We start from the raw sequence: 27,293 nt of genomic DNA on the forward strand, positions 1-27,293 counted from the left end.
ATTAGTTAATAACCAAAGCCAGGTCCTTAAAATGTAGTAAATTTTTATAATTTTAGTATTACTCAAACCGTAGAATAATTAGCATTTAGTAAAACGCTAACTTCTCATCATTGAAGAAACAACAGGGTTGCATTGCACCAGAGCAGAAGTCTGGAGGTCATTGGTTTTCAAGCCATTTGGGGGAGAGGAAGGTAGAGCTGAGGGTGGGGGACTGCTAGCCAGGCTGTTTCTCTTTAAATGAGAAGCATTCCTGAAAGCTTTATGAATGAAGCCTTCAATATCACTGAGGGAAACTGATCCTGGGTAAGCGAGTAAATGCTTGATTCAGGATTTCTAAAAGAGTTTTATCATCCTATATGTTGACTGTTTTAACAAAACAGAAGATGTATATGCTGACATAGTTACATGATCAAAAAGGGCACCAACCGCTCTGACATATAAATTTTATCATTGAAAACAAGGAGTTATTTTTAAATTCTTTCTCATTTTATAAAGTGAGGAGAAGATATTTAGTTGTGAATCTAGAATTTTTCATAGAGAAAAACAAAACAACGATTCCATTGCTATTACTGAAGCCCAGGCCCAGTGCTTCAGGCTGCCACTGCTGTCCTGAAGCCTCTAGCCCACTTAACAGGGCTCATGGTTTTTATCTCTATTTTTTATAAATGGAGAAAATGAGACTCTTGTTGGCTTTTCTGAAATACTACATCTACTTTTGAAATAATTTGAGGCTGCTGCTGCTGCTGCTGCTAAGTCGCTTCAGTCGTGTCCGACTCTGTGCGACCCCATAGACGGCAGCCCACCAGGCTCCCCCGTCCCTGGGATTCTCCAGGCAAGAGCACTGGAGTGGGTTGCCATGTCCTTCTCCAATGTATGAAAGTGAAAAGTGAAAGTGAAGTCAAGTATCAACTATTACACTGTAAAATCAGAAAAAAAAAAAACCACAAGAGCCAATACACTACCTGCTGAGGAAATTTACCTCCTGATTTCTTAAATTAACTATTATGCTTAAATATTATTCAAACAAGAAATTACTGCTAATTCGTATTTTAAGCTGATAGGAAACATCTTTTTAAAATTATTTACTTCTCTATAAAATTAGTGAGAACAATTCATGTGAAGTAATATTAGTAGCTGATAATTTATGTACAATTTTGAAAATAAGAGCATGACAGAAATTTGGAATGCATTAATCTCATCAATAAGATTCAGGTCATCAGTTATTTGCATTAAAAACAGACTAGTTATTTCATCTATAGGTTATATATCAATAAAGTGGGAAGAAAACACAGCAACTAAACTTAGATATTACTTATATTACAAATCACACCCTAAGGTGGGTTAGGCTAGCCGACAAGGGTGAAGTATTTACTCTGCCATGGGGATGCGGGAACTCAGTACCTCCTGCCTTGCACACCAAGCCAACCGCATAGCTTTTGCAGAACAACATTCAGCACATGTCATTTCTCCTTTCCATCTTTTCCTCACAGAACCCTCAGTCCTACTTTCTATCTCTTGCCAATACTAGAATTCCTTTTCTTCTCTGCAATATCTTTTGAGGGCCAGGATTTTCAGATTTTGGATACAAAAATATCTTCAACTTGAGGCAAAGCAAAAAAAAAACCTGAAAAGCCAGGTCTCTAATCAATCAAGTCATAAAGTGCTCTGAAACAAATGTTCATTCCAAGAAGAGGCTCCATCATGCAACCATGCACTACACTGGCTGTCCACCAGTGATACAAAAAGAGCCTTCAAAATGATGGGCCTGAGGCCCTGCAACATGCATTGGTCCCCTTCCCACTGTCTACGAGGTCCTTCGCAGCACGTAAAGTGCCATTATAGGCTAGCTCTCCAGGCATGCCAGGCAACAACCTATCAGGCAATGCTACATCATCAGCCAATAGAGGCGAACGTCGACAGCAGTGCCCTGGAGTAGTTACCTCAAAAGATAATTACAAGGATTATACCTGTTTACATCACTGTTACTGTTGAAACCTTTTGGTTTCCATAAATTGAAAATTAATCAGAGCAGGCAAATACTGTGATTTGGGTCTAGAAACACAGTGGCAAATATCAGTTAAAAAAAAAAAAAAAAAAGTTATGTCCTGGCACAGAATACCAAAAAGAGCCTGATAGAGACTATTTTTAAACATATCTTGCAAAAAATAATATAAGCATGAAATGCCTAAATATTATTAGCAATGAGTCCATCTGTTCTAATGGCCACTCAGAATAGTTTGAGAAGAATAAATCTATGCAGTGCATGATGTTCCCGAGTCAGAATGTGTGAAATCTAAGATCAATAAGAGAAGTAAAGGAACAAAACATTGTAAAGGGATAATTCTTATCAGAAATACTGCATATGTAATAATAAGCTTGGGCTTCCCAGGTGGTGCTAGTGGTAAAGAACCTGCCTGCCAATGCAGGAGACGTAAGAGAAATGGGTTCAATCCCTGGGTTGGGAAAATCCCCTGGAGGAGGAAGTGGCAACCCCAAGTCCCATGGACAGAGGAGCCTGGCAGGCTATAGTCCACAGGGTCACAAAGAGTCAGATACAACTGGAAAGACATAGCAAGCAAGCAAGCAAGCAAATAATAAGTCCATACCGATAAGATATTTTAAAAATATCATAAATAGGAACATGTTAAGCAGATTTTCCTTAAATTTGAAAAGAAAAGCATCTGCTAGATTTTTTTCATCTTTTCTAGCCATTTGAAGACATTTAATGAAAGCACAAACAACTGGAGCTGGTTGCAATGGAATTCTACTTTGGAGGAGATCCTAGAAGGCACTTTTGTATTCCTTTATAACTCCAAAGTCCAAGTCAGAACAGGACAAGAAGTTCTTAAAATTTGAACTACAGAAAAAATTCGGAGAAAAAAGAATGCAGCCTGGATGCAAGAGGGTAGCAGGGAACCACAGTTTCACAAGATACATCCTCCTTTTCTGGGCTCTTGCTCTTAACTACATGATGTTCTCCAGTAAGCTTCTTGCCACATTCTTCTGCAGAAAAGGAGTCTCTCCACTGTTAAGGTATTCATTTAATGACAAAGGGTATCAGGAGAAAATTGACTGTGCCTCGACTAGTCTAATAAAAACATTCTGATTACTTGTGGGAACGGAGGAAAGTGGGAGCACAAGGAACACAGTAATTGTCACATGGAAACACAGAGACAAGAGACTCCAGTCTTCTCTGCTTTCCTACTTTCACTCAGCACCAAGTGCTGAAAACCATACTTAACTGTATGCCCTAAAGAGGAGGAAGTGAAACAAGGCAGAGGAGAAAACTTGCTTACTTAAGGTAGAAGACTGGGCCTGCTGAGAGAGCACTGTGAACAATGGCAGAATCAGAGGTGAAAAAGGATGCAATGCTCATGAGACCTCACGGCTACAAAATCACACCTTTCCTAACAGCAGCAAACCAGTGGGAAAATTCTTTTTGCTAGATTGGAAAGACTACATTGAAGATATCTACTCAAGAAAACCAGAGGAAAGTTGTACAGACGACTGACTGAAAGAAAAACCATCCCAATGATCCCAAACTAACTATGTATTTTTGACAGGGAAAAGAAACTACTTCATTGTCATCATAAATTGCTATTTCAAAAAAAAAATCTGTTAAGGGTAAGTGCATTCTAAAAAGTGTGTTATTTTTAACGTCCCTTGTACGAAACTAACAGTGAAGACTTCCTTCCCTACCACCAACCCAGGAAGTGCAAAGATTCAGAATAAGAACCTTGGAAAAAAAGGCAAATCAAACAAAGCTAGAAGAGCTGATAGTGAGAAAAACATGCATCATGAGAAAAACACTGGACACCAGAGGTGAGCACTAGTAGAGAAATGGAATGGGACACTTACACAGCAGCTATCTGTCAAAGGTCCTGATGGCTACTGTGTTCTTAAACCATCGAGACAGAATAGCAGGATGGGGAGAATGTAGTCACAAACAATCCACCAGATGACAATACTACACAGTGCAGAGGTCAGCACAGCTAGGGAACATCTGGAAAGGGGCAAAGGGGAAAGAACAGATGTTCAAACTGAGAGGCCAATAAATAAATAAATAAAGCCACGTGTGAATTTCCGTTACCCTGCGACGCAAAGGGGCAGGAAACAGGGACCAAACTTTGCTGTGTTATGCTGGGGGAAAAAAGCTGTCTTCAGTTTTAAACAAATTTGCTATTTGGTAACAAAAGATTAGACCCAATCTCTAGTTGGATAACTACCCCATGTTAATTTAATTTGTATGATACAGAAATTAGAGTCACAGCTATGTGACTGAAATTCTTTAAAAAGCACAATAACCACACAGAAAACCAAATCACAAACAAAAATGAGGCAAAACCAACCAAAAAAAAAAAAAACCAAAAAACCAAACCCCTGAACTGATAATTAACAACAATCTCATAGGAGGCACAAATTAATTACAAGTGAACACAACACAGCATGTGTCTGCATTATAGATTTTCATTTGTTCCTCTAGTAAAGCTCATGGCAAGAGAATTATTTTCCAATAATGAAGCATACCTACTTACACTGTTAAGGGGGTTCTAAGGGATTATTCAAGGATAACTATATCTGTATCTTTACCTGCTCCCATAGGATGCACTTCCATGGATGAAGTTATAAAATCTACCGAATCCATTTTGGCAGAGACAATAACAGACTTGCCATTACGTTGGGTATCACTCGAAGATCATCATGCTACATCACTGCCTGTCTTCATGGTAGTCAGGATCAGAGAAGTTCTCTGACAAAATCACTAGTTTCATAATTTCTAATACTTTAATTCTCCCCAAATATTGACTGTTTGTGAAACAGAAATTAATGACTGGATGTACGATATAACTTCCTTCTAAGAATCATCAGTACTCTTTTCACTCACTTTCCCTCTTACAAGTATTTTCATTTCGCTAAGTACCAACATTTGAGCAAAATAACATGTCCACATTGACACATGGTAGAAACATTTCAGATTTTTAACCCAAGCTTCTGCTCAGATTTTTACTTCTAAAAGGGGACTTTTAACTTACAAAACACCACAAAGACTTTGGAAGGAAAAGAAATCTCCAGTTGACCTTTTCCGGGGCCAAAGGAACTACAAAGAAGAGCAAAGAAGAGATCGTAACAGCCAAGAGGGTCGGAAAAAGCAGAGGGAATAAAGAGGAAGGATGGAAAATCTACTAATCTAAGATTAGTCATCTACTGCGACTAATCTTAAATTCTCCAGGGCCTTTACACATAATTAAGAGCTTAGAATTTCAGCATTTTGCTTTTTCCTTTAAAAGTGTGACTTAAAAGTTTATTAATTGTGTGCATGGGGAGAGGACAGTTTGGGACTATTCTATTGTTTTGGGGATTACAAATACAATTAAAGGGAGTCAGCAGTGAAAGCTGAGGGCTGGGGTTCCATCACTGGTCAGGGAATTAAGATCCCACAAGCCATGAAGCATGGCCAAAAAAAAAAAAAGATTTTTCAACATATGCCAAGAGTGCTTCACAAGGGGCCAGTGCCTTTTACACCTTTTGGGATAAGGTGGGGTGTAACTAAAGAAATGGATAGCATAGAGGCTGGAATTTTCTCCATGGGTTGTTGCTAGTTACTATCATTCAGCCATCCATCAAGTTCCGTCTCAGGGAACTGCACATACCAAGATAAATATCACAGCATCTCGTGTCATCTTCTGGTTTCCAACAATATTTCTAATTTTAGTCTACATTCGTTGCTTTCTTTTATGTTACCACAAACCTTTGATCTATGGAAGAGACTTTCGTAGTTTCATTTTTTTAGAAAGGAGCATCAAATGATTTGTACTCTTATAAAACATATTCACAAGGTAGCAGACAGAGTTACTAAAGGAAATTTCCTTTAAGCATTAGCAAACTCAAGAACCTTTGACTAAGCAGAATTCCCATTCCCTGACTTGCAACTTGACTTCTGATGCTGCAGATTTTTTAAAACAGAACAAAAAACCTGGACATAACTAAAAGCAGTCCCACAAAATCATCCATTTTATAGGGCTTGTGATTCCAAGTGTGGCCCCTGGACCAGCAGCATCTTTGACACCTAGGAGCTTGCCAGAAAAGAAATGCAGAATCAGATGGCATCCCAGACCCAGTGACCATTATCTGCATTTTAACAAGCTGCCCAGGAGACTCAAACGCACACTGAGGTTTGAACAGCACTGCTCTAGGGCACTAGCTATTTCCTCCTGTATAAAACTGCCTTCAGAATGATTATTTGGAGGGACTATACTATTTTTAAATGAAGACTTGAAATTAAAAACAAAATGGCATTTGAAATTTAAAAAAATTATTTATAATGCACCATTCTTACAGCATTCTAGTTGACTGCACGCATAACAGCAAAGAGAATGCTTAATTACTGCCTATAATCAATACTGATGCCACTCACATGGCACTTTATTATGGAAAACTCATTCCTTCCCTTTGGGTCTTTTAAGAATCTCCCAAGGCAGTGGCCCATGATGATACATCCTTTAAGCGGAACTGAACTTTGGAATTTAAGATTATGAGAAGAAACTAGTGAAGGACCACTTTTAATTAAAGAGGCCTGTTCTTCAGACTTAGGGACACAGTGAAAGGAGGAGAGAGTGGGAAAAACTGAGAAGAGTACATTGAAACATATACATTACCCTGTGTAAAATAGATGGCTAATGGAAATTTGCTGTATAACACAGGGAGCTCAACCTGGTGCTCTGTGATGACCTAGAAGGGTAGGATGGAGGGGGCAGCTGGTGGGAGAAGAGGGAAAGGATATATGTATACTTACGGCTGATTCATGTTATATGGCAGAAACCAACACAACACTGTAAAGCAATTATCCTCCAATTCGAAATAAATTTTCTTCCCCTCTAGCTCAGACAGTAAAGAATCTGCCTGCAATGCAGGAGACCTGGTTCAATCCCTGGGTCAGGAAGATCCTCTGGAGAAGGGAATGGCAATCCACTCCAAAATTCTTGTCTGGAGAATCCTATGGACAGGGGAGCCTGGCGGGCTACAGTCCGTGGGGTCACAAAGAGTTGGACACGACTGAGCAACTAACACTACTCCTACTCCTGTGTCATAGTTTCTTACCATTTTACAAGATGCTTATTGAATAATAAGATAACCTGTCTCCATCACCAGAAAGGCAGGGCAGGGGGTGCTGCAGAATTTGGTACCCACCCCACAATGAAAGGTACTAGAAGGAAGGAATCCAATGGCACAGGTGGGAGCATCTGCTAAAGAATATCTTGGGAAAAAAGTACAATGGCCAAGTTTTTCACTTTACCATCTTTCTAACAATCCTGGATGTTCCTAGAGATTGAATCTCAACTAACACACGAGGAACTGCAAGAGGACACACACAGACAACCTAATAACTATAAAACTTGCGATCTCCACTTTAAATCTCCTTCTGTGACTTGAAAAGAATTCCTCCAACAAAAAGTTCACATAAAAATATAGTTTAATCAATTCATTGTTGACTTAAAATAACATGACATTAAGCCACCATGTCACCACTAATTAAATTCCACCATATCAAATTATGTGCAATATGGTAGTAAATTTAAATAAGTCTGCAATTTTAACAACTACAGACAAATCTACAGTCATTCTATAGTTTACATCCGCTGTCACTCTCTTGAGGATGTAAAATGGTTATGAGAAATGAATACTGCATACCATATTAGTCAACAAAGAAATCAGCTACTGCAGCCACCAGCCAAAGGTGAGCTGGTATGCTCTGAAGGAACTCAGAAAGGAGAAGAACACCTGCCATCTAGCAGCCGTCAGACTGCAGCCACTCCCCACGGTGAGCCTTGAGGAGACTGGGATATGAAAACACTGAATATTGGACCCAAACAGCTGAGGTGCTGATCAAAGGAATGATTTCAGTGAGCCCAGACTCCTGCATCTTCCCACACATCTTCCCATAAATTCCTTCACTTGAGATATCTAGCTTTCTTTTATTAATGGTGATCTTTCGACATTTAGACTATCTGCCCTTTGCTGCAAACTCCTGTATATCATGGTGCCTCCCTCCACACCCCCATCACCTCCTCAGAGCAGTTCTCTCAGGGTTACTTGAAATGCTGCCTCCTAGGTTTCTAAGTCCTAAAAATTTTTAGTCAACACTTCCTATCCACAGAGAAATAGTTTTCTGTATTTCGCTTTTCTATCTATACAAGCTAGAGAGGTTACAACAGAAGCCAGAGATAAATAAAAGATACCTAAGTTTCTTAGGCAACACCCTTAGATTGTAAATGAAGTAGATACTCATTTCAAGGTGGCATAATGGTCATGCAACCATGGAGAAAATGTACAGAAAAAAGGACCTTATACACAAATTAAATAACAACAACCACACGAAGGAAATCAGACTCACGTGAGAGGAATAGCATTTGTTTTTGACTGTCTTCTGCTTTTCAGGGCCCGAAGTCTATCACCTTGTGTCACTCCATTGATTTCGTCGTCATCACTGTACTGTGTAAGTAGAGAAACACTGAGCTAATGACTTAAGCTGTACTTATTAATGCAGTGAAGCACAGCAGCTATATCTATCCATACAGATCACACACAGACACATACAAATATATTCATACTTTAACTTTCTGATGAACTCTAAAATATCTTGCTGCTGTCAAAATAAAGCTATAGGACACATTTCAGGACACCTTCACAAAGAACCCAATAGCACTCTTATTACAAAATATTTTGACAGTGAAAAGGCATAATGGGTTTCAATATTGAAAACACTTCCTTTAAATTTTGCAATCTACTTACCACTACAAAACATATCTAGTATTGCTACCCCCTAAACTCTTGGTTCTTTAAGGTTCCCCATTTGCGAACAAGTGGTCTCCTAAATCAGCTATCATGAAATGGGAAAAAATAGGGAGAAGGGGTATCACTAGGTTGATATAAAGAGTTTACTTTACATACCTCTTTTTATCCCAGTGCCTTGTGAGTAAACAAAACATAAACTTTAGTTTTATGGACACATAACTTTAACTATTTTGACTAAAAAGTTCCTAGACAGGGCAATGAGTATAAAAAATATGTGACGATAACCCCTCAGAATGTGCTTTATTTATCTACAGTTTTCTCCACGCCCTAAAAACGTCTCAACAGCACTTAAAGCAATGACAACAGCATGACGGGGGTGGTTCGATTACCAGTTCAGGTTCTTGCTTGTCTTGGTTCTCGACCCCATTGATTGAAATGTCATCCACAGCCAAAAGGAGTTTTGAGACAGCTGCTCTGTGTTTTCCATTCTCCTGACCCCTCAACTTTTGACGAAAATAGTCACCTTCTATCCAGAGGCTTGCCTGTTTCCTACAGCATTTAAGTAACAATATCAAAATACAGCCTTCCAGAAAGAAACATAACAACTTTACCAGGGACTAAGAAAAATTCTAATTCCCATCACCTTCCAGACTCATGAATTCCTGAAGAATTACTGATAGCGCAGTTCATAAAGAATTCGTCTGCAATGCAGGAGACCCCAGTTCGATTCCTGGGTTGGGAAGATCCACTGGAAATGGGACAGGCTACCCACTCTAGAATTCATGGGCTTCCCTTGTGGCTCAGCTGGTAAAGAATCCGCCTGCAATGCGGAAGAGCTGAATTTGATCCCTGGGTTGGGAAGATCCCCTGGAAAATGGAAAGGCTACCCACTCCAGTATTCTGGCCTGGAGAATTCCATGGACTGTATAGTCCATGTGGTCACAAAGAGTCGGACACAGTTGAGTGACTTTCACTTTCACTTCCATCCACTTACATCATCAAAAATTGCTGCTGTGGTCCAATCACTGAGCCAGGCCTGCAGATTCTGACCCAAGCAATGGTCTCGGTTGCTGTCATCCTGTAATGCTTCATGATGTAGCAGGCTATCAAAGTGCCTGTTCGTCCAAGGCCAGCTTAGAAAAGAAACAAACCAATGAGACCTGGTCTCATCTGCTCCAAAATTTTGATGGGCAGGTAGAATTTTTTTTTAAAAGCTTCCCAGGATTCTGCTCCCCTCATCAATGCTTCTTATGTTTTGATGTACAGTACAACCAACTAGAGAGCTTTAATTGGTATGTGATGCAGCCTAGAAACAGAGATACCTAAAATCTCCCACGTGATTCTATGTTTAACCAAGACTGAAATCCACTTTCTAAGAGATAATTCTCAGTAACAGTGTTTTATACTCTGGGTTTTCAGTTAATAATACCATCATCTTCCTAAAAATATAAGCTTAAAATCTTGTACTTTCTCCCTCACCCAACATTTTTTTCTACTCTACTTTTATACATATTTGCACATGGACTTTCCCCCCACTCTACTCCTGTTGTCCTTCTTTACTCTCATCTAGACTAGTATCATTACCTCCTGTGATGATTAAATCTAAGTGTCAATCTGGCAGGTGCAGTTGGATGAGATTGGTAGACTCTGAGTAAGCGGAGTGCCCTCCACACTGTGGGTAGGCCTCATCCAATCAATTGAAAGTCTGAAAAGAACAAAATATCCACCTCCCAAAGCAGAGACATTGCCAACAAAGGTCCATCTAGTCAAGGCTGTGGTTTTTCCAGTAGTCATGTATGGATGTGAGAGTTGGACTGTAAAAAAGGCTGAGTGCCAAAGAATTGATGCTTTTGAACTGTAGTGTTGGAGAAGACTCTTGAGAGTCCCTTGGCCTGCAAGGAGATCAAACCAGTCAATCTTAAAGGAAATCAACCCTTAGTATTCATTGGAAGGACTGATGCTGAAGCTGAAGCGCAATACTTTGGCCACTTGATGTGAAGGGCCGATTCATTAGCAAAGACCCTGATGCTGGGAAAGATTGAAGGCAGGAGAAGAAGGGGACAACACTGATTCAATGGACATGAGTTGGAGCAAGCTCCGGGAGATGGTGAAGGACAGGGAGGCCTGGCGTGCTGTAGTCCATGGGGTTGCAAAGAGTTGAACATGACTGAGCAACCAAACAACAAAGTTAGAGGGAATTTTCTACCAGACAGGCTTTGGACTTCAACTGCACCACTGGCTCTCCTGGGTCTCCAGTCTGCCAGTCCACAATGCAGCTTTTATACTCACCAGCCTATATATTCCCATAAGGCAGTTCCTTATAATAAATCTCCTTCTCTATATGTACATATCCTACTAGTTCTATTTCTCTGGGAAACTCAAACTAACACAGATTTTGGTACTGGAAAGTGGCATACTACTCAAACACTATGCAAAAATGTGGAAGTGACTTTAGCACTGGGACTATAAAGACCAGGAGAGTTTTAAGGCACATAACAGAAAAAACCTAGACTGCCTTGAAGAGACTATTGGTAGGAGGAATATGGACATTAATGGAGATTTCAGTGCAGACTCACGTGGAAACTGAAAGAAAAGCAATTCTTATTAGAAAGTGGCAAAATCCCCCCAGAAACCACCTGGCTGAATTGTGTTCTAGTGCTTTGTGGGAGACAGAACTTCTGAGGGAGGCCCTTGGACATTTAACACAGAAGATTTAAATTCATAAGCAAAGTGCTGAAGGTCCAGCCTGGTTTCTCCTGACTGACATGAGGAGAGAGCGATGAACTGACGAATAGTTAAGCAAAAAGGAATGACAAACTAAACATTTAGAAAATTCTAGGCCTAGTCAATCTGAAAAAAGAGAGAAAGTATATTCTGGATACCAAGCATAAGATTAAAAAATAAATTCCGTAACGATATTACCCATGGATTTAATCATGGGTAATTGAAAGCCATCTCAGCAGAAGCCAAAAACAATGACAAGATTACAGTAGAAGACACACTAACAGTTTGGACTAACGAGGAAGATGAAAAAGGGCTAAATAGGGTGAAACAAAGGAAGGCTTTTTTTTTTAGGTTTCAGGGATTCCACAGGACTGGACAACGGATCTGGTTACAAATAAGGCCCATCCTTCAAGAGAAGGTTAGTATGACTCTAAGGGTGATGCAGAGGTCAGCCTGGCTGCCAATACAACCACAGGCCCAGAGGTCAAGGCTGTCTACTCCTAGGTTTTATAGGGCAGGGCCTCCTGTATAGTTTCAGCAAGCTAGGCTGCCCCTGCCCATAGCCACAGGGGCAGGGCTGCCACCTTGAGCCCAAGGGAGCTAAAGAGCCTAAAGATCCAATGGCATTTGCTTTGCTAGTCAAGGCTATGGTTTTTCCAGTGGTCATGTATGGATGTGAGAGTTGGACTATGAAGAAAGGTGAGTGCCAAAGAATCGATGCTTTTGAACTGTGGTGTTGGAGAAGACTCTTGAGAGTCCCTTGGACTGCAAGGAGATCCAACCAGTCCATTCTGAAGGAGATCAGCCCTGGGATTTCTTTGGAGGGAATGATGCTAAAGCTGAAACTCCAGTACTTTGGCCACCTCATGCAAAGAGTTGACTCACTGGGAAAGATTCTAATGCTGGGAGGGATTGGGGGCAGGAAGAGAAGGGGATGACAAAGGATGAGATGGTTGGATGGCATCACTGACTCGATGGACATGAGTCTGAGTGAACTCCAGGAGTTGGTGATGGACAGGGAGGCCTGGCGTGCTGCGATTCATGGGGTCGCAAACAGTTGGACACGACTGAGCGACGGAACTGACTGAACTAATTGAACTTGCCTGGGACCTGTCACTACTTTCTGATTTCTCTCATTTGGAATAGGAATATCTATCCTATGCCCGTTACATTATTTTACTTTATAAGTACATAACTTGTCTGGTTTTAGAGGTTCACAGAGAGGAATTTGCCTCAGGATAAATCATACCTGAAGTGTCAACTATGATTCAGGAGATATTTAGATGAGACTTTACATGTGGAATTAATACTGTAATGGGTTAAGACTTTGGAGACTGTTGGGAAAGAGTGAATGCATTTTACCTCAAATGAATACTGGGTGCCTAGAGAACAGAAAGTTATGGACTAAACTGTGCCTCCCCAAATCCAGATGTTGAAATCCTTAACTCCCAATAAGACTGTTTCTGGAAAAAGGGCCTTTGCAGAGGAAATTAAAGTTAAATAAGGTCATGGAGTGAGAGGGGCACCTAATCCAACAAGACTTGTGTCCTGTCTTATAAGAGAGGAAGAGATACCAGGACTGAGTATATAAAGAGGACAAAGAAAAGGCAGCTGGCTATAAGCCAGGAAGAAGGGCCTCACCAGAAATCAGCACTTTCATCTTCAACTTCTAGCCTCTAAACTGTGAGAAAGTGACTCTCATGCTCTACTGACTGACCTAGTCAGGCAACTCTCAAATTATAAGAAAATAACTTTTTTGTTGTTGAGTATTCTGTTATAGTACTTAGAGCATACACTGCCCAATGAATCTTACTTTTCCCTTGATAAGCCAACCTTCATTCACACCATCATCACTTTTCTTTACCAAAGATCTTATCATATCAAATCCTCTTCAGATATTTAACTGGTCAGCAGTGAACTTCAGAGTTTCCCAACCTCAGCACTATTTACATTTGGAGTGAGAGAATTCTTTATTGTGGTGGCTATCCTGTGCATTTCACCTGAAAATCACCTCAACTGCTTATTATAATTGGGAAAAAATGAAATAACCAAAGTTGGATTTAGTTTTATTTTTTAGATTCTGGCAAAATATGCCTAATATAAACTTTATCATGTGAACAGATTTTTGTTTATGAATCATTTCCCTGATTTCAATTACTTCTCTATGATTAGCTCACTGAGGTTTCTTTTGGGGTAGGTGATATGAAAATTTACTATCATGATTTCACCATCAAAACTTATGATCTTGGTCTTTCCTTTTACCCTTTTGTATAACACCAAAAGAGAGACATTGGCTACCTTGACAACCTTAAAGCAGATTCCAGGAATATCACCAACAGCATGACCTTTGCAACCAAATCCAGCAACCAGAACGTCATCATTTTCTTGGAAACATTCAAACGACAAAGGCTGTGAGTATTTTGTCTTTCTTGATTCGCTAAACCTGATACACTTCCTGATGGCAGAATCTGGCTGCCTGGCTTCAAATCCTACTTCTTCTGCCACAATTCCCTTTGCTTGAGAAGTGCCTCCAAAAGGACTGGACTTCGGTCCTAATAGGCTTTCTTGGACTGTCTATCATGCCACTTGTGATGGCTATGGAGCTTCCCAGCAGTATGAAGACTGCAACACTTGTCCATCCCGCTGGTGCCACAGACCTAAGCGAAAGAGCTCATGGAGCATTTTTAAGACAGTCATTTTAAATTTTTTAATTCAAAGATCTACGTCTCTTTGGGGTCAGTTTCTGTTGAACATTGTAACCATTTTAAAATGCAGAGACAGCATCATTAACAAATTAACATTGCTGTGCAATCACTACTACTATGTCCCAAGTATACTTGAGACAAATTATATTCTATTGGTTGGTGGGCAAAGAGTTCTATATAAGTCTGTTAGATATAGATGGTTTGTTGAAAGAAACAAATATAGATGGTTTGTTGAATGAAATGGCAACCCACTCCAGTGTTCTTGCCTGGAGAATCCCTGGGATGGTGGAGCCTGGTGGGCTGCCATCTATGGCGGCTGCACAGAGTCAGACACGACTCAAGTGACTTAGCAGCAGCAGCAGCAGCCATTAATTCTTCAAATAATCTCCCTGCTTCTCTCTTGCCCCTTTGGGATTCCCAAAATCCATACACTGGCTTACTTCATGGTGTCTCAGAGTTCCCTTAGGCTTGGGTCCCATTTCAGTCTTTTTTTTTTTTTTGTTCCTCAGACCTAGGGGCTTCCTTGGTGGCTCAGATGGTAAAGCATCCGCCTGCAATGCAGGAGACCCGGGTTCAATCCCTGGATTGGGAATATTCCCTGGAGAAGGAAATGGCAACCCACTCCAGTACTCTTGCCTGGAGAATCCCATGGACAGGACCCTGATAGGCTACAGTCCATGGGGTCACAAAGAGTCGGACATGACTGGGAAACTTCACTTTCACTTTCCTCAGACCTGATCATTTCAATTATTCTGTCTTTAAGTTTGCTGAATCTTCCTTCTGCCTGCTTCTGCCTGCTTGTGAATCTCATCAGTAAATTTTTCATTTCAGTTCCAGAATTTCCTTTTTCCTTTTAATGCTTAGTCTCTCCTGGTGCTATTCTGATGTGATTCATGCATTGTTTTCTTGACTTTGTGTACATTTTCTTTTACCTCTTTGAGCACCTTTAAGACAGCTGTTCGAGGAGTTCTCTGGCCGTCCGCTGGTTAAGACCCCATGCTTCCACTGCGGGGGGCACAGGTTCAATCCCTGATCTGGGATACTCCCATGCCATGTGGCAACAACAAAAAAATACAGTTGTTTTAACACCTTTGTCTAATAAGTTCACCCTCTGGCCTTTCTTTGGGACAGTTTCCGTTGATTCATTTTTTTCCTTTGAATGAGCTATCCTTTCATGTTTCTTGGCAGTCCTTGAGATTTTTTGGTGAAAACTGAATTTTCAGTGAAAACTGAAAATTTGAATCTGATAATGTGGGAACTCCAGTGATTAGATTTCTTATATGCTCCAGGGTTTGCTGTTTAGTTTTTCTTTTCCCCAATGTTGGATTTTTCTTAACAAAAATATATTCCTTGTCTTCTTAGTTGAATAACCAAAAAAGGAAAGTTTAATAAATCCTGGTATATCCACATACTCATTCAATAAATACTTATTAAGTACCAGGCACTGTTCTAGTTACTGAAAATCTAGCAACTTGTTAGAAAACAAAGTCCAAAAGATAAGTTCTTGGAGTTTGCTCTGCTCACTGACATATGCCAGCACCTACCAAAGTAGGCACTGAATAGAAATTTAATGAATAAATGAATGTGATAAGTCTTTGTAGGGTTACCTATGAATACAACTTAATTATTATGCTTTCCATATGAAATTAGCGATTTAAAAGCATTCTTTGGGACTTCCCTGGTCATCCAGTAGTTAAGAATCCACTTTCCAATGCAGGGTATGTGGGTTTGATCCCTGGTTGAAGAACTAAGATCCCACATGTCACAGGGTAACTAAGTCCACAAGCCACAACTACTGGGCCTGTGAGCTCCATAGCCTGCACAACACAACTAGAGAACCCACACACAACTAGAGAACCCACACGCCACAACTAGAGAGAAGCCTGCACACTGCAACAAAGACCCAGAGCAGCCAAAATAAATAAATAAAGGCGGCCTTTATATGTACAGCTTTTTTATGCCAATACCTCAATAAAGTAGTTTTAAGAAAAAAAGCAAACCACAAAAGGAAAAAAAAGCACTCTTTAAAACAAAGGCATCTTCATGTGTCCTTGTATATAATCTAAATGAGTATGGTGTGTTTCTATACACACATATTCATGTCCACCACTCGTTAACCAACACTAGAAACATACCTTTACAGTGTACTGCAATGGCACCCTCTGCATTTTCACAAATATCCAGAAATTCTTTAACGATGGCATCAGTAGGGGTGCTGCCATCCGCAAAGAAAAGATCATAGTGATCGAAACCAGCATTTGTAAAGCGTTTGGCATCATACATCCTTTTATTCAGACGAATAACTGTAGTAACGTTGTGATTCTTAAAATATGGAATATAAGCCTCAGGAGAATGCTGATGGTAACCTACATGAAGAAATTCACCAGATGTTGTAAAATGCAGAAAGAAAACAATGGATAACAGTATCACTTGTAACTGCATGGAAACAGTATCTGGACTGGGGATTGAATACCAATTTGATTATAACTATGAAAAAAATAAAAAATTAAAATCCAGGCAGAATGATGAGATAAAATGTTCAAGAGTACACTTAATTAAGAGAGCAGAGCTTTGGCCTCTTTTAAAAGAAAATACCGAATGGATACTTTTAATAACAAAACTATACTAGTCTCATATTTTTGCATACCACTTTCAAGTCTGGTTCTTGAATGAGGTCCACAGAAGGCAAGAAATCGGTCTGGTATTATCCAATTTAAATCTCCATTTTCTGCTTTCTGCAAAGGGAAGATCAGAATTCATTTTTATATTTAATCTCCTCTCCATGTCCCTTTCAATAGTGAGTATCTTAAGGACTTCAAATCCATTTCCTTTAGCACAAAAGCTGTTTACAAATGACTATGAGACAGGAAACTAAAATTTATCCTGTTATGAATACTCCCAGGGAATAGTCAGCCCTCAATATCTGTGGGTTTTGCATCTGTGGATTTGGAAGGCTGACTATGAGACTTGAACATCTGTGGATTCTGATACCAGCAGTGGGTCCTGAGACCAATCCCCCCGGATACCAAGAGACAACTATAATTAGCCAAACTTCTGGTCCTAATAACTTTCACTTAATAGCATTTTTTTTTCCTACAATAATCAGCCTCTGGAAAATACAGCTGACTGCTGCTGTTATCCAGACTACGCCTAAATACTTTATTTTATCCAAGTTGCTGCTAATTAGTAAGAAAACCAAGTTTTCTATCATGAGGGATATGGAAACTTCCCTGTTTTCCTGAATTACTAATTGGCTTCCGATGTGAGCAATCGTGACTTCTTAAATAAAGAAGAAAAAAAAAGTCAATTTAAGGTCCTTGTTTCTCAATATTTACTTTTTATTTCTACAGAGGCACCTTTCCATCATTTTGCTGCCTACTTAATTAGAGAAATCAATGAAAATTTTTTACTAAAATTCCCCAGAAAACTTAAAATCACAAGAATACGGAGATCACATCTAAACTGAAATTTAAAACATTTTACTTCCTGTTACTAAGTCTTTTGGATTGAATTACACAATTATTCTAAGATAAAGTTCAAATTTAATAACAATAGAGATGGTACAAAAAGACTTAAGCAGAAAGGAGACAGGTGATAGTGGGGAAGGAGAGAATATAAACACATCAGCTTTACAACTGGAGTATGTTTTCGTCTTCCTAAGAATAGGCAAGAAAAAACATCAAGAGTTGTTTTAAGGTCTATTCGTCAGGCAAGTAACCCAAAACTGATTTACCTGACTTAGTTATAAGTCAAGGGAACTGATGAGCCCATGTTCATTTCAGGCTAAAAGATGTAAGTAAAAATGAGGACAAGCATTGCCAGATGTTCTGACTTAGAAGTAAAATCAGAGTCTTAAAATGAGAAATGTGTGATTAGATTTCATTGAATCACAGGTATCATATACTGTAAGATGCATCCTGAATTCAGAAAAGTTAAAACAGGAAAAAAATGGGCATCATGGAATCAATGAAAACCACCAATCCAAAATTTCTAAATATAGAGACTAAGGGCTTCCCTCGTGGCTCAGCTGGTAAAGAATCAGCCTGCAATGCAGGGGACCTGGGTTCGATCCCTGGGTTGGGACGATCCCCTGAAGAAGGGAATGGCTACCCGACTCCAGTGGCCTGGAGAACTCCATGGACTCACAGAGTCAGACATGACTGAGCGACTTTCACTTTCATAGAAACTAAACATAGCTATCATAATGGTCTGTAGCTACTTAACAGTTCCCCGTTGTCTCAATGTAATTTCTAAGTAAATGACATTTGTTGGTGACCACACTACTCCACAGCAATGCTGCAATTTCTGCACTGGTGAGAAAGAAGCTAATTAGCACTTATAATTACTCCTTAGTAAAAAACAAGTAACACTGAGGGAACACTAACCGGTGTTTTTATTAGTTTTGCTTATCTAAAAAGAGAAAGTATATTTTATTTTAAATGTTTAATTCTGATAAAGTGAAAGCCACTCAATTTTCATAAGGGGAAGTAAAAAAAATGGTGTTAATAATTCAACTATATTCAGTAATTAAGGTGGAAAATGTACATTGTACTTTATAAACATATAGCTATTACAGAGAAGTAAAGGCAGAGTTGGCCTAATGAATCACACAATATGCTTTTACATATTTGGTACATCACAATAATGATCAGCAGTACCTATTAACCCAATTCATGAAGAAAATAGTTCAATTATACCTAGGGGTTTAAAATAATAGCTACTTTAGAAACTGTGAAAGAATAGTTATCTGAGGATTTAAGGTGCTGCTGAATAGAGTGTTGTCTGTGGAATCACTCCATTATTAGTGAGATTGTCTGCTCAAGATAACTATAGCAGGATAGAAAAGAAAAAATCAAAAAACCAAGATTCCACAAGTATTCTTGGCTGAAAAAGACATTTATCATAACATCTTACTCATTATCTACTTGGAGGGTAGAATGGGAGAATCAAATTACTCTTTCTTAAAAAAATAATACACTACCTTAAAAAAACATAAAGGACATCTGTGGTTTTGCCTGTTTCTCTTCTCTCTGTGTAACCACCCTTCTTTTTGGTCTGTATGATTTGATAGGGCTGACCCAATTTCAGCTCCTGGGATGACCAAAGTATTCTGCACCCACTCATCTGCTACCCTCACCAAAATCACAGCTTGGTTCAGGGGCAGAGACATGATGTAAGCCAAGCCAATGAGAGGAACTGGTGAGTCTTCCACTGGAGCTATGAACGACATTCTTTTCCCGTAAGCTAAGTAAATCAAAAGGGTAAATCAAGCTGTTGGCAGCCATCTTTATCCAACGGACATTATAGTTAGTTAACTTTTGGTCCTAATAACTTTCATTTAATAGATTTTTGTGTGTAAGTGTCGGGGGGAGGTGGGCTACAATAGTCAGCCTTTGGAAAATGGAGCTGACTGCTGCTGCTATTCAAACTATACCTAAGTAATTCAGTTATTTTACCCAGGAAAAGTCTTATATAGTTGCTTCTTATAAATAAGAACTGGGGAGAACTGGCCTTGGAACAAAACTGGTTTCAGCTCTATTTCTGTAAGTGTTTGAATACCTGAATCTGGTATGCATGAAGTTACCCTTGCTCCTGGACATTTTTATGTAAACCAATAAATATCTCCATTTTATTTAAGCCATTTGTGTTTACTTTTTGTAACCTGCATCCAAAAATGTCTTTACTTCATATAAACAAAAGGTTCTGACAAAAATACATGTTTTACAGAGGTAATTAGATGTATACTGGCTATTCATTTCATCAGATCCTATGCTAAGGATTTCGTAAACATTCTCTCATTTAATTCACTCTATAAAAGTCATCAATACTTACAAAAAACTTTTAACTAAAAATTAAAGAAAAATGCCTAGGAGCACACTCAGTCACTCCAAAAGGATGTAACAAGTGCAAAAAATCAATAAGAACTATAAAATAAACAACCCAATCAAAAAATGGGCCAAAGAACTAAACAGACATTTCTCCAAAGAAGACATACGGATGGCTAACAAACACATGAAAAGATGCTCAACATCACTCATTATTAGAGAAATGCAAATCAAAACCACAATGAGGTACCACTTCACACCAGTCAGAATGGCTGCGATCCAAACATCTGCAAGCAATAAATGCTGGAGAGGGTGTGGAGAAAAGGGAACCCTCCTACACTGTTGGTGGGAATGCAAACTAGTACAGCCACTATGGAGAACAGTGTGGAGATTCCTTAAAAAATTGCAAATAGAACTACCTTATGACCCAGCAATCCCACTGCTGGGCATACACACCGAGGAAACCAGAATTGAAAGAGACACATGTACCCCAATGTTCATCGCAGCACTGTTTATAATAGCTAGGACATGGAAACAACCTAGATGTCCATCAGCAGATGAATGGATAAGAAAGCTGTGGTACATATACACAATGGAGTATTACTCAGCCGTTAAAAAGAATTCATTTGAATCAGTTCTGATGAGATGGATGAAACTGGAGCCGATTATACAGAGTGAAGTAAGCAAGAAAGAAAAACACCAATACAGTATACTAACACATACATATGGAATTTAGGAAGATGGCAATGACGACCCTGTATGCAAGACAGGGAAAGAGACACAGATGTGTATAATGGACTTTTGGACTCAGAGGGAGAGGGAGAGGGTGGGATGATTTGGGAGAATGACATTCTAACATGTATACTATCATGGAAGAATTGAATCGCCAGTCTATGTCTGATGCAGGATACAGCATGCTTGGAGCTGGTGCATGGGGATGACCCAGAGAGATGTTATGGAGAGGGAGGTGGGAGGGGGGTTCATGTTTGGGAACGCATGTAAGAATTAAAGATTTTAAAATTAAAAAAAAAAAAAAAAGAACTAGGACTGCAGAAACAGGAGTAAGAGAAAGATGACTTTAACTCTATATACATCTAAACTGTTCAATTAAAAAAAATAAGAATATGACTTCTGGAAGTAAAACATATATAAAAAAGAGTTAAAAACAATATCCTTGAAAACTTACTTCATAGTATTCATATTCATCCAGGTTAAATGAGTTGAAATTAAAGAAGCCATACTGCATTGCCTAAAATCCAAAGGAAAGCTTTTAAGAATAAAGATGCAAATAAGGAAACAATTTTCAATACAAATTCTTAATAGTGAGTATCAGAAGGCACCCTTGAAAAGCATTGTATTTAGATTATGTTCCATGGAATAGCTTTCAAAGGAGGTGGACTATGTCTTTTAAATGCTTCTAGCATCAGAAACATCAGTTACAACAATATATATTTTAATGAGATTTTCTTTTTCATTTTCCTTCATTAATCATCCTATCCATGCAAGGTCTAAATTATCAAGCCTTCAAAGTAATCAAGGCGATGGCATCCCACTCCAGTACTCTTGCCTGGAAAATCCCATGGACAGAGGAGCCTGGTAGGCTGCAGTCCATGGGGTCGCTAAGAGTCAGACACAACTGAGCGACTTCCCTTTCACTTTTCACTTCCATGCATTGGAGAAGGAAATGGCAGCCCACTCCAGTATTCTTGCCTGGAGAGTCCTAGGGACGGGGGAGCTTGGTGGGCTGCCGTCTATGGGCTCACACAGAGTCGGACACGACTGAAGTGACTTAGCAACAACAGCAACACTAGTTCATTAGATGAACACCATTCAGGCTTCAAACATAGTGCATAACCCAATGGTTGCTAAACAAATAATAACAATGGGAAGAAACCATGGGTTAGTTTATATCAAACAAATCTCACACTTTATACATATCTTCACTTTCCAATTCTTCTGAACAGTCTTGAATTAAAAGATTAGTATTTCCTATACTAAAGACAGCCCTGAGACAAACACTAAAATTCAATTTTTTTGAGGGAAAAAATTTTCTTCAATAAGGAAAAAATATATGAATTTTCCTTTCTGTAGCCTCACTCTGAGTTACAGTAAGAAGAGTACGCTAAGCAAAGAAAGCAAAGTAACTATTTTCTGAGACAAGGACAATCTGGTGGCTTCTGACAATCTTTCTCCCTGCTTACTAAGACAGACTGTATGTAAGTAAAAATTCTTGCTCAAGAAGTTATTCTTGGTTGAAAAGGGGTGATTTTGCAAAACCAGTCTGCAAAATATAAACTATTGAAATATAAATGAGAAATAAGGCTACAATACCAAACAACAACAAAAATATAGTTGTTTAAATCCTAATTCTAAGACCAAATCTAAGATGAATTTTCTTTTGAATACGAAACAATATCTATCATATTTGGACTAGAGTTGTTCCTAATACAATAAAAAGTTATCAGTCTGCAGGGGGTTTCTAGTCTTTGAATCTCATAAGAAGATCTTATTAGAGTAGTATTTTTAAAAAGTAGCACTAAAATCAAGATATAATTATATTTATAAATATTTCAAACAATAATATTCAAAGTCAGTCACAAATAAAAATCTTTAAATGGAAAAATCAGAAGCTGTTGTCTCAAAAAAAATTAAAATGCAATATGAAAAAAAGCAACCTTTGATCTATAGTTATAGCTGATTAAACTTTGTATATAACATCTGATTAAAAAAACACGAAGTCAATGTTATAGTAGATCATCGCCAAAGCCTTCATAAGTGTTTCTTCTTTTTTTTTTTCAAATATCTAAGGTTGTGGGACTGGAGAGAAGGGAGTCCTAATATCCTAGGATCAAGGACAAGTATGCCTCCCTGCATTAGCAATTTCCTAGGGTCCAAATGGAAAGGACTGTAACCGGGAGGGTTCATTTATACCTACTGTCCGTCCATCTCCTGATGGCATCCTCTGCCCATTAAGTGCCTAAATTGAGGCCTCATGGAACTATCTCAGAGTATGCGGCAACCTCCATCAGCTCCTTATACCACAGAGTCGCTGGACTCAAATCCCCAAAATTAAGGTCCATCCTCACTGCCTTATTACAGGACAAAAGGTATACTAATTAAACTCTGAATCTGTATACTACCTAGGTCTCTCAGCTTAACCCATAAAATTTCTGTCAAAATTCTCAGAAAGCCACCATGTTTTATCATACAAGACAGTAAACTTGGGTTCCTTCTCCCTCTGAAAATACAAGTCACACAAAACTTTAAATGTTGTTGAAAGCCTATTTGATCCAAGGGCTACTGATTAACAATTCTAGTTTCCTGCACTGTCCTGATATTCAAAAACGACACTGGAGGGAGTGAGTGTTATAACCAGGGTCTGCTGTATCACCTGATTCCAGGAGACCCTGTTCATTTAGAATGTGATAGGAAGCTATCCCCTGAAGTCAAAGACAGCAAGCAGCCCTTGTCATAAAACACAGGAGTCATTTTTAAATAGCTTTGAGAAAGCAGTAATGACCTACTTAGTTTTTTATATAAAAGCTAGTAACAAACTAATGGGCTATTCAAATACTTCTGTTGAACTAGAAATTGAATTCTTGAAGATACAAAAACAAAGTGTTTAACTATGTGTTACAGAAATATCTGTTGTAAACAGAACTGGTAGCAATCAGATTCATAAAATACATAAATCAAAGAGAATTCAGAAGCCAGTAATTTACTTTTTGTTTTTCTTTGACATCACAATGCATTCAAAACCAATTCTGAATTTAGAACCTAATTACAAAACTGTTTCTTAATGTCCCCTCTGTTCAAGTGGCTTTTCACCCAACTCACACAGAGAAGCACTCAGATAAAGAATAATCTGTTTTCTAGTTGAGTGTCATTCTAATGTTGGCAGGGAAATGGGACACCTCTGACATCATATACATCTTAGAAGGTCTTTGGAGAAGGCCTGTCTTCCTTGCACTGTACTTAAGTTCTCCAGCACAACACTAGGCTCATCCTATGAGTCACTTACCTTCTTTACTGCATAAAAACAGTCAAGAAGTGTAATGAAGAAATTGCAACTTCCATAGGCAGCGTCTCTGAAATTCCAAAAGTATTGAAGTTCATAGCTCAGTTAACTTAATTTTCTGCTGTACACTTATCTCAAGACAAAGTTGACTGAAAATCAAACACATATTCAGTCTCAAAAGAAAAAAAAAAAAGAATTCTTACCTTTTGGTTTTTAATTAAAGGATAAGTCACTGTTATACATTTCATTGTACCTTCTACCTATTCCAGTAAATACTGTTTTATAGATGTGGATCAATAATGACCACATTCTAAATTTCAAATGATCTCTCTAGACTGTTCTTGGCTTTAATAGTTTAGCTTCAAAAGTTCCTTTTTGAGTTAAACTTCTCAATAGCATGTACTCCTCCTCTCAAAAAGATAAGACATTTGAATTTGTTCTTCAAATACCATGTCAAATTGTTAGCAGGAAAGACTGCTTTTTGATTCTGTACATACATGTTGTGTGTGTGTGTATCTATACCCACGTAGCAAAAAAATTTGGAGATCAAGATAGTATTTGAAATAACAGGTGCAAGCTACAGAGTATTTTGCTTCTCTCATTATGCTTTTATGACTTTTAACAATTTAACTGGATAATTATTTTCTGGTTCCAAGGACAAGAGTACCAATAAAACCACAGAAACTAATCAGTCAACTACTGTTACTAGAGTCACTCTACACTTGGGAAAAGTGCTTAAACGGTTAGGTAGATAGCCCCACTCAATACTATATCAATACCTATCAGTAATCTTACTACAAGATCAGTGACACAAGTCTCAGTATCAGTTAAGACTTTGTCCAGAAAAATAAGGTACTCCTCCATTCCCACCTGCTTCTCCCTTTTGTCTCCCTTGAGTCATTTCATTACAAAGTGAAAATTTTAAGAATTAAATAAGATAAAAATTAATTATGATCATTCTAGGCATGCCAAACAATTATGCTTAATCAGAATGGTACTTATTTGGTCCTTATTGGAACCAGGTTGCTACTGGAGCTATAATTAATTGCCTGCCTTGGTTGGGTTTTCACACAGTAATTTACTTACCTGAAAAATCAAACTGAACATTTAAAATGTACAGACTTAGAGGATAAAGCGTCTGCCTGCAAAGCAGGAGACCTGGGTTCGATCTCTGGGTTGGGAAGATCCCCTGGAGAAGGAAATGGCAACCCACTCCAGTATTCTTGCCTGGAGAATTCTATGGACAGAGAAGCCTGGCGGGCTATAGTCCACAGGGTCGCAAAGAGTTGGACACGACTGAGCGACTTCACACACACACATACTAACATTAAAGAAAAGGGTGTCCTTTTTAGCTAAGACAGCTTTAGACATTACTGTCTGAATTCATTAGAATTATTGCAGTATACATTAGCCTTCTTGAGGACTGGACACAAGGCCTCACAATATGCTATTTGTGTTCTATAAGCTTCTGATTTTAAAAGATGATCTTCCAGAAGCTAGAAAAGGTTTCAGTGTGACCAAGAAAATTATCTTCACCAATAGCTTACCGGTAATATGCAGGAAGGAGAAAAACAGAATGACCTGCAGCTTTAGTTCTCAGAGCATGCTCCCTGGGCAAGCAGCAGCAACATCAACCTCACTTGTTAGAAATTTAATTCTCAATCTGTGAGTCAGAGTTCTAGGGGTGAGGCTGGTCCTCCAGGAGTTTAAGAACCACTGATTTACATGATCACACATAATGTTCTGTACAAATAACTGTTTTATGGAATAAGGAATGTTTTTAAGATCGAGAAGCTAAGGTAGGAAAGTGAAGTTTAGTCTAAATCAAAATCAAAATTATCAGTAGAAAAACAATGAACTCTCAAATCACATTCCAATGTTTTTCGTCATTTTTTCTCAGTTAGCTATGATTGCTAAGCTACTGATAATTCTTTTCCAATCAAGTTAAAGGCATGTTGATTCAATTTTTGTGACAATTTGAGCATTTATTCAACGCATAATTGTGAATAACCTTCTGTGGGCCAAGTCCTGCTGTAATCGAGCTTTGATCTGACCTTGGATAAAGTTCTGCCATATTATGGGAATAGACAAGGCTCTTTCTTTAGTCACTCATGTTTATTTCATTAACACTTTCAACTTTAAACACACCCACATCTCCTTCCTCCCACCCAAGCAATCAGACTTCTTCAAAATGGCATAATAGCAGCTATCAATCTGGATATAAGCCTTTGTGGGGTGAAAGGTTGTCAAAGATTAATTTAACAAACTTGGAAAAGCAGATGAGAATCAATAAAGGAATACTGCTTAGAAACAGCAAAACAATGTCAAATACTAGTTTAAAAAAATAACAATTTTCATAGCAGATTATACTCCTAATACCCCAAAACTGCAAATAATCGAAGTATCTGTCAAAAGGAAAATGGACAGATAAAATGTGGTCTATTCATAGAACGGAAGGCTACAAAAGCTGTAAAAATAGGACAAACCACTAACATCTGCCACAACAAGGATAAACCTCACAGACAATATATATCTTAAAAACTAGATCCCAGTTCTCCAAAAATGTATACTCTATGATTTCCTTTACACAAAGTTCAAAAATAAGAAACACTTTTAGAAAGGGGATAAAAGGGAATCTTTGCGGGGACTGACAATGTTCTGTATCTTGAAAGGATGGTACCTACATACACAAATGTAGAAGTTTACTGTGCTGTACATATAAGAGTCATGGAATTTTTAATTGTGTCTAAGTTATACATGGATTTAAAAAGGAGAAAACATGAATGTTTAACAAATGTTAGCTAGGGCTCAGGCACCAAGTGTTTCATATGCAGGATGTTACTTAACCCTCATACTTCACTAGGATGACATTACTGTCATTCCCATTTATAGACTAAGAAACCAAGCCTTGTATTTGTAAAGAACCACAGAGATACTAGTTGCAGAACTTAGAGTCAAACTCTCATCTGTCTGAGCTCAATAGCCAAGCTATTAGCAGCTCTGCAGTATTACCTCTCAAGAAAATAAAGAACAGAGACAAAAAAAAAAAGTCAATTAAGAAGCAAGGAGTATTATAGGTAATACCAAAGAGGAGATGCACATACTCTTCATAACTATGATCAAAGGTTTTAAAAAAAACGTTGAACTATATTTTATACTGTTTTTTAAATTTAGACAAGCAGAAAAATGTCTGATATCTAATATAACTCATTAAGAGATTATATATAT

The 27,293-nt window shown here is 38.4% G+C and overlaps 1 protein-coding gene and 1 pseudogene across 6 annotated transcripts in view; both read right to left on the reverse strand.

Annotated features, from left to right (window-relative positions):
• CDC14B (cell division cycle 14B) overlaps positions 1 to 27,293 on the reverse strand; it is a 127,005-nt gene that overhangs the window by 14,745 nt on the left and 84,967 nt on the right. For 4 of the 6 annotated variants that reach the window (XM_018052485.1, XM_018052484.1, XM_018052488.1 and 1 more), the window contains exons 6-12: positions 24,069 to 24,135; positions 21,234 to 21,296; positions 16,870 to 16,957; positions 16,358 to 16,588; positions 9,788 to 9,926; positions 9,183 to 9,342; positions 8,393 to 8,490 (exon numbers count right to left, since the gene is read on the reverse strand). In XM_018052485.1, the coding sequence (XP_017907974.1) occupies positions 8,393 to 8,490; positions 9,183 to 9,342; positions 9,788 to 9,926; positions 16,358 to 16,588; positions 16,870 to 16,957; positions 21,234 to 21,296; positions 24,069 to 24,135 (846 nt within the window). Of the gene's footprint in view, positions 1 to 3,858; positions 4,004 to 8,392; positions 8,491 to 9,182; positions 9,343 to 9,787; positions 9,927 to 16,357; positions 16,589 to 16,869; positions 16,958 to 21,233; positions 21,297 to 24,068; positions 24,136 to 27,293 lie in introns of all 6 variants that reach the window. The other 2 variants (XM_018052486.1, XM_018052487.1) reach the window with 1 other exon arrangement.
• LOC108636575 lies at positions 12,509 to 14,798 on the reverse strand (annotated as a pseudogene).

The sequence above is a fragment of the Capra hircus genome, chromosome 8 (assembly GCF_001704415.2).
Source record: "Capra hircus breed San Clemente chromosome 8, ASM170441v1, whole genome shotgun sequence".
NCBI classification, from domain to species: Eukaryota; Metazoa; Chordata; class Mammalia; order Artiodactyla; family Bovidae; genus Capra; species Capra hircus.